The 8,672-nt window shown below is 44.7% G+C and overlaps 1 protein-coding gene across 1 annotated transcript; it reads right to left on the reverse strand.

The window, feature by feature from the left end:
* Positions 1-5,908: 5,908 nt before the first annotated feature.
* LOC128260225 (cationic amino acid transporter 3) lies at positions 5,909-8,417 on the reverse strand. The gene is given in 4 exon segments (XM_052993039.1): positions 5,909-7,219; positions 7,289-7,550; positions 7,552-8,372; positions 8,375-8,417. Coding segments are annotated over 4 exon segments (1,818 nt in total). The 3' UTR covers positions 5,909-6,527.
* Between the last annotated feature and the right edge of the window lie 255 nt (positions 8,418-8,672).

Below are 8,672 nucleotides of genomic sequence, written 5' to 3' on the forward strand. Positions count from 1 at the left end.
CAAGGGTATATGAACTTTGGCTTGACGAAGTTTGCTTCCTTTTTTGTTTTAAATATATCATTGTTAAATTTGGGTGTATCTTGACTGATTAGCCTAACTACATTTGAAAGTGGTTAAAAACAACTATTTTCTAAACTTTTAGACCCGTTACTCGTTAAGTAAAAGGGTATATTGTATTCGTTGAAAAGTTTGTAACAGGTATAAGGAAGCGTTTACGGCTTTATAAAGCATATATATTCTTGATCATGATCAATAGAAGAGTCAATCTAGCCATGTCCGTCTGTATGTTCTAGTAATTCCCACGCAGCGCAAGTTTATACAACGGAGCCACGCCTACTCTAACGTCCACAAATGGCAAAAGTCTGTCACGTCACTCTGAGACATGTTAGACCGTAGCTTTTGGACTCTGTATCTATTAAAGACTGAAAAATATTCAAAAATATTCGGCACATGCTCTGCCGGTGATTGCAAGTCTAGAGAGACAGAACGAAAGAACTGTTGGCGGAGGGAGGAGGTGCGTGCAAACTCTGAGATGAAGCCATCTAAGTAGATTTCGAATGTTTGGTGGGGAACTTTTAGTTTAAAGTTTGTTGGCTGAGTAACGGATACCTAAAAGTCGGAATACTCGACTATAGCGTTCTTTCCGGTTGTTCCTTCGGCACCTATATGGTTTAGTTGTCAGATCTGAGCCATTCCAACTTATAATCAATTTTCAATAAAAACAAGACAGGAAGTAAACTTCAGCAGGCCGAAATTTATATGCCCTTGCAACTGTTGCCAAAATTAAATGTTCTTTAACAGATCTAAATTTTGATTTATATGCGTGTATGTTTAAAAAAAATTGAATTCTATGGCAGCTATATGAAATCAACTTTCGATTTCAATAAAATTAATAGCGTAATTCTGAAATTTAAACCCTAATTCTGAAATATTTAACCATTACTATATCTCGAAGAACTAAAAAAAATTTAAAAACACCAAAGATATAATTTTTTTTATTTATTTTTCCGCTTATTCCTATGAGAGCTATATGCTATAGTCGTCCGATCCGGCTCCTTCCGACTTAAATACTACCTACAATAGGAAGACGACTTTTGGGAAAGTTTCATGCAGATAGCTTTAAAAATAAGAGAATAGTTTGCTTTCATAACTAAACATATTCACTACCCGAAATTCGGTCTAAATAGGTTTCAGCAAATAAAGCCGCTGTCATATTTGGTTCGATGAGAGCAAGGGTCCCTTTCTAGGACATCTCCCATTCAATTCATGGCTTCTGGATACGTTTGTTTCTAGGGATGTGGATATGGCGGTATTAATTTTTAAAGCCTGTTTTCCTCAAATGTTTTCCTCTGTTGTCTACATTTTGTTACAGATTTACACCGAGAATGACGCCAAATGGTTTAGTTTTATATGTTTGACTATTATTTTTTTGGGAAAGCATTTTCTGTTTGTTTTTTTTTTGTTATATACTACACTACCATGTTCTAACATTGTGAAATGGATACTTATTTAAAAGTGAATATTTCTTTGCAACGAATACTTCATTGTGCTTTGTTCGACCGAAAATGTCTAAAGTTATTAAAGTTTTGTAAAACATAAAGTACTAAAGTAAATCAAATAAATTCAAATGGGTGCCCCAAAAAGGTATAATGCTAAGAAAAATCTACTTTTGGCCATAATCCAGTCTCTTTGGCCCAGCGTGCTTTACAAGCCGTATGAGCATCTTGTTATCACCCTAAGCGAATTTAAACGGAAGACCCTTTGCCGCTTCCACGCATTATCTGCTTGTGCGTGGGCCCATTTATCGTTGCAAGCGGCGAACTGCTGAAGTGGAGGCCATGTGTACACACTCCTGGCCTTTGACATCGCTGCCTGCCATGATAATGTGTCATTACATTAAAAGCTTTGCAAGTACGCCAACCACCGGCCCTGGGATGCGCAGAGTCGACTCTACCGACCCGACTTGCCCCGCCCACTCACCTTTACCCCCGGCCATCGCCCACCAGCTGAAGCAAACACCGCAATGCCGCCTGGGCTGAAAATTTCATTAGCATTTCTACTTTGTGGCTGTGTTGTGTTTGCCCATAAAACTAAGATGCCATTGGGAATCCGCCGCAGGTTTGTTTGAGAGCCTGCTTGTGTGCCTCCTTCAAATGCACCCAGCAAAGTAGGCAATTAATTTGTTAATTGGCGTGAATATTGTTAGTCGAATCGAAGGCAATTGACGAACATGTCCATGGTCGAGGTCGAACGGCAGAACGAGTCATTTCCGGGACAAATTGAGTTTTCGCCCCTGCAACGGACTAATTTGGTCAGTCGAGTGGATTTGGGAATGTCGGCATTCGACATTCCAACATTGTTTTAATGAAGAGGCTGCCTGGCGCTGAGGGTCATAGTCATGAGATTTGATTTTCATGAGGGGCCCTCTGAGATATCTAGATTTATGTAGCCCAACTGATAATGCAAATATTTTCTTTGTTTTCCCTTTTCTTTTTGGGAGGCGTATTTGCATTCGAAATTTTATGAATCCTTCAATGGCAAAATGCTGCATTCATTGTTTTCATCCAAAGGGCCATTTTATGGGCTTTTGATCTTTTCATTACGGTCATAAAAATACACAAAGTCCCGCCACTGCCACGCAATCCTTGCTTTTTATGTCTGTCCCCATCCCGCTGATTTGATTTACCCAAAAGTCCAAATGCGATTTCCCGGCCATGTTGGCTGTTTACATAACTGCTGGCGTTGTTGCAATAATCGAGAGGTGCGAGGCGTGCAACAGTGCGTATTATGAATTTGGTTAAACGGTTCGGTGCGTCGCTTCTGGCGAAAACTAAACCTGCAAATTCATGCAAATGTTTTATTTCCCGTTAGTGACGTGTGTGCAAAGATATACAGCACGAGAATTCGTTTATTTTGTCATCAGGCACCTGCTGTGCTCAAATAGAGTAAATTGTGTATTTATTTAGTTGCCTACGCTTTTTGACGATACACCTAAAAAGCAATTAGTGTGAGCATCTGGAAATTGTTAATCAAAAACGTATGTGCTGCCAGAACCCTCCTGCGTGTATCATCATTATCGGTAATACCGCGACCATCCACTTCCCGAAACTCTCCAAGCACGTTCCCTGCATTCAAACACCCTGGTATCCGAGAATTTCAGTAGTCGAGTCCATAAATGTCATGACCTTGCTTGTAGCACCTGTCATCATGGTTGTGTCTACCAACATCTGGCTTGTCATCATTACGACCGCGAGATGGGTCCTTTTTTATCGCCACGCTTAGCGTATGCTGAAAATGTCCGCTTAATTCACTAAATCCCTCGCTGCCCACTCACTCCATCCATTTGGAACGTTTTTTTTTGCCCTGATGAAATGGTCGATGTCAAACAATATTTATATATTTGTATACCAGTCGCCTTTGCTGTCGCACTCGCATAATGTGCGGATTATTTTCTTAATTGATGGCGATCGGGCTATTATAGGCACATGCCCCAACTGCCCAACAGTTTGAATTCAGAATTTATTTTTTTATAAATAAGTGTGCGCTGTTGCAGTGGAAAATTTATTCGCGCTAAAAGTTAATTTGATTTTGTTGACCGCATGTACAATTTTGAACTATTTGACTTTGACAAAATTGCGGATTCAAATTGCATTGAGCAGGCATAGGATGTTGGCGGGTGCTCTACCGGTGAATGGAGTGACCAGAACCATTAGCAATTTCGGCTTTAATTCTATTTTGCAAATTGAAAATGTCAGATAATTGGACTGCAGAGTGCCAGAGAGGACAAACAATCTGTCGACCTACTTTGGTTTCTAACTCAACGAAACAATTTAAATGAGAAAAATTAAATTGGGACCAGCAATGGGAAACTGCTTGCAACAAAAGAACAATCTGTAGCGGTTTCAGGCAGCCTGTCTAGTTAAAAACCAATAAATAGATGCAAGTTTTCAGGGCTTTCAGTGGGTACCAATCTACTCGGTTTGACCCCAGTACTCCTAGCTCGTACGATTTGTTGACAGGCTTATGAAAATGCATGCAACACAATATCCAGAATGCTCCAGAGTCCTGCTACCTACGGCACGCTTCGCTTGCCGCTACACTTTACAGGATTAAGCACTTAACAACAATTTTACGCACGCATTTGAAATGAATTATGCATTATTTATAGATAAACAAAATGCACACGCACCGAAAACTTTGCAAATGATGTGCATTCATCCCCGGAACGTCCTCATCCTGGTCCCCGGATTCCTGGACCCATGAGCTCCCGCAGGATGCTGAATGAGGTTGGTGGTGAAAGCCGCAGGACGAACATGCTGCGCTCAAAATACTTTGCTAATTTTTCGCTAATATTTACCAGGTGGACTGACGCCAAGGGGAATTCCGACCTGCTGCTGCACCCCCGCTTCGTCCTTGAGCACGGTTTGTCGGTTTGGCTTGTCGGAAATAACAAATATTTAAACGTATTTAATTAAAACTCACAAATGAAACCACAAACGCAGAGTGCTCGCAATGAGCGCCTAAAATTTCAGGGACTGCGCTCCTCGTCATTCTCCCTTGTCACTAATCCCACTGCCCTTCACAGGCATTTATTGTTTATTTATTTACCTTTTACGGCAGCTCGCAATAAAATCACATCGGATAATTCTAGACCGAAAATTCATTTGAACCGCACTGTAACGCAAATTGCGTTGCATACTCGGCAGAAACTCACGGTGAAGCGCGGGTTTTGGTCGAATCGATAAAATGAAAATGGCATCCGCCTAGCCATCAGAGTTTGGCAATTTAATACCGCTAACCACTTGTATAGACATTTCGGCCACACGTCAGCATTTACATCGGACAGATACGAATCTGTCATGCAGATTAGTATTAGTATCAACCTCTAATAGATACAATGTGGAAAAGTAACGTTTACACAAAAAATTAGGGTTTATACTTAGAAAACTTATGACATTTTGATTGCTTTCTACTTACTACTAAAACCAAACTGACACTTGCCTCTCCTTATAGTATACTTTTGGGCCGTTTTTGGTGAGTCTATTGGTTACAAAGTTGCAGGCCAAAAATGGAAAAGAAAATTTCTGCAGACAAGCTTATGCTTGCCATTACTCGAATAGCAGCGTGTGAAAAATAGCATTTTTTCGCATATGTGCGCAAGCAAAAACACAAAAGTCAAATTACGATTCTCTCTTGCAATATTCTTTGCTTTCCGCCGACCCGCTCCATCCCACATAAGCATTTGATATGCTTTTAAAGTGCATAAATTAGTGCTGGGAAGAGATTGAAATAGAAGGGGTTAAGGGTAAATCCGGCAAAACAATTGTGTTTTCTCAGTGGACGCCTTTGTGGACCATCCAGCGATGGCAATCCTCCACTTGGCATATTCAGTATCCCGTTCTATCCGTTCATACATACATACATGTACATACATATGTGCTGCGAGTTTTTGTTTGTTTGCATTATCCAAGCAACTTTTGTCTGGCTTTTTGGCTCTGAGCTGCCCCCACTATTTACTCTTGAAGTTTCCCAAGGCATAGAAATAAGAGGGGCGTGGCAGTTGGGGGAGACAGGCTGAGCGGGAAAAGGACCAGATTCTCTGCCATTTAACTAAGCCGGTTAGCAAACAGAATGGATGTGGATTTTGGACTTGACCTCTACGGCAGACCCACTCGAGTTGCCAAAAAGCACAAAGAAATACGCTCGGTAAGGGCTGCCCAAGCCAAAATAAAAATTTTTTTTTGACTCTGACGCCAGGCCCATCCAAAGTTGTAAGGAATGGAGCCTGGGGACCGACTGCAGCAGCTTCTGGATAAATCTTTATGAGCCCCAGTACTCGTCGAGTCTCAGGACGCAAGGATTTCTCGGTGGTATCCAGGCGCACATTTCAATTAAGTTTACCAAACACTTTATGTTGAACATCATTGCATTTTTAATAAACAAGAGGGGCAAAATTCGTTTCTGTTTTTGGCTAATAATAACAAATTTGGGAAGCTTAGCAGCTAAAGAGCTTAAATACTAAGTGCGGCTACGGTTGTGTGGGCTGCACGCGTATCTGCGATGACGTAAAATATTATGGTACAAAATTCCATTTACATAACGACAGTAATTGTGACAAATATACAAATATGCGAACAATATTACTCTATATATTTACAAATATCACAACAAAAGGGGAATTGCGGCGGCATCGTTTGGGTTTGTTAAAAGTTGGTTAAAAGATACATAGGTGTAATGGTGTGTAGAAGGGTGAAATGCTAAAATAGAGTCTGTTCTGAGCTCTCTCTAGAAGTCCTGAGGCGCACAGAAATAACAGATCCGCACGGCCGGGGCAATAAGGGCGGGGCGGGCACAGTGCAGATCCATTTAATTTCCATACGCAATCTATTCATCTCTCTCACATAAACGTGCTAGCTAAGAAGGCAGAGGAGTCTTTGTTCTATTCAGAGGAAGATGCAAAATCGAATGAAGTTCAAGTTGTGGTAGAAGTTGGGGGAATAATACTTGGCTAAACGCGCCTATGGCGCTTACAGCTTCTCGGAGAATTCATAAGACGGCTGTTGTCGGCCGTTCTCCACCTTGCAGTCCGGCTCGAAGGCGGGGTTCTCGTGCTGACCCTGATGCTGCATTGCGTTGGCCGCCACCTCGGCGTGGTTGCGAGCTCTGGCTATCTGCGTGGAGTTCCGCAAGCCGTAGCAGAAGTAGATCACGTAGCCGATCACGATCCAGATGAGGAAGCGGATCCAGGTGTTCAGGTCCAGCTGGAACATCAGGTACAGATTTGAGAAGACGCTGAGGCAGGGCACGAACGGCACCAGCGGCACCTTGAACGTCAGTTCGATGGTCGACACCGGCTGCATGCCGATCACCACGCAGATGAGGATCAGCAAAGCGCCTACCAGGCTCAGGGCCACGATCCCACCAGTGCTGTCCAGGTCGAACACCTTCTGGAAGGAGCACCACACCAGGCAGAAGATGGCAAACACCACGATGCCCACCTTGGTGATGGCCGAGGTCATCGAGTTGGGCTCCCGGAAGGAGTTGCCGTTGAAAAGCTGCCGGAACAGGTTCGGGGCCTTAACGGACACCAGCTTGGTCATGTCCTCGTCCTGGTATCGCAGCACGAGCACGCAGATGGCCACGATGGTGTAGGCGAGCAGCGTTCCGATGGACATCATGTCCACAAGCTGGTCCAGGTTGAAGAGCAGAGCCATAATTGCTGCGAAAGAAGAACAAGTTAGCAGTCAGGGGTCGCCTGGAATGGGTATTCGTCGCTTTGGCTACTCACAGGCAAAGATGCCGGACACAATGGTGGCCAGGAGCGGGGTCTTCGTGTAGCTGTTCACCGTGGACAGCTTTTTGAACAGAATGCCGTCCTTGCCCATGGCGTAGAGGATGCGAGGCAGCGGGAACATGGCGCCCAGCAGACTGGTGCAAAGCGCAAACACGGCGCCGATGGTCACGATCCACTTGATGGTGTACCACTCGACTTCATTGAAGGCGTGCGGGAAGGGGGCATCCTTGTCCTGCAGATAGTAGGGCAGCATCATAGGTCAGCACCGTGGACACGCCGAAGTAGGATAGGAAGATTATGATCAGCGACACCACGATCGAAAGCGGGATATTTCGCTTGGGATTAATCGCCTCCTCGCCCGTGGTGGCGATGCAGTCGAAGCCCACGAACCCGTAGAAGCACTTCGCTGCTCCGGCCATCACTCCGGCAATGCCGAATGGCATGAAGCCGCCCGTGCCGAAGCCCTCGGGCACATCATTTTCCGGAATGCGCCAGTTGTCGGCGTTGGCATTCATGGCTCCGGCCACCAGGACAATGGCGATCGTGACCAGGTTGACGGTGGTGAAGATGTTGTTCAGGAAGCTAGACTCCTTGGCGCCAAAGGCCAGGATGCCCGCCAGCAGCAGCACCATGCCGAAGGACAGGAAGTCTGGGTAGTCGCCCAGAAAGTCCACGTCGATGTGCATCGACTCGTTCAATGCCTTCGACATGTCGTTGTTGATCAGCGAGTCGAAGTATCCGCTCAGGCCGCGCGCCACTGAGGCCGTGCCAATAACGTACTCCAGGATGAGGTTCCATCCTATGGTGAAGGCCACAAACTCCCCGATTGTCACGTAGCTGTACACGTAGGCGCTTCCCGCCTTTGGCACTCGGGCGGCGAACTCCGCATAGCAGATTCCCGCGAAGGCCGACGCGACGGCCGCAATCAGGAAGGAAATAGTCACCGCTGGCCCGGCTATATTGTAGGCCACCTGACCGGCCAGGACGTAGACGCCCAGCCCCAGAGTACTGCCCACTCCCAAGGCCGTCAGATCAAAGAGGTTCAGGACTCGCGCCAGCTGGGACTCGCCTTCGTTACGTCATCCGTCTTGCGACGCGTCAGTGCCTTCCACAGATTGGTCATGGCTGGGGAAAAACAGATGTAGACAGAGATCGGTCAAATAATGGCGGGATGATTTGTGTAAATTGTGTAAACCAGTAGTCAATACTTATGGCCTTATGGCCAGAAGTTACGAAGTCAGTGTAAAACCGAGGAAAAGCCAAAAACAAAATTAACTTGACTCAGCCAACTGTAGAAACAGACAACAACGGGTAGCTTGTCATTGAACCCATCAAGAGAAACAATTCAATCTAAAGAACGTTTTGATATTGGAACAAA

The sequence above is a fragment of the Drosophila gunungcola genome (assembly GCF_025200985.1).
Source record: "Drosophila gunungcola strain Sukarami chromosome 3L unlocalized genomic scaffold, Dgunungcola_SK_2 000031F, whole genome shotgun sequence".
Classification (NCBI taxonomy): domain Eukaryota; kingdom Metazoa; phylum Arthropoda; class Insecta; order Diptera; family Drosophilidae; genus Drosophila; species Drosophila gunungcola.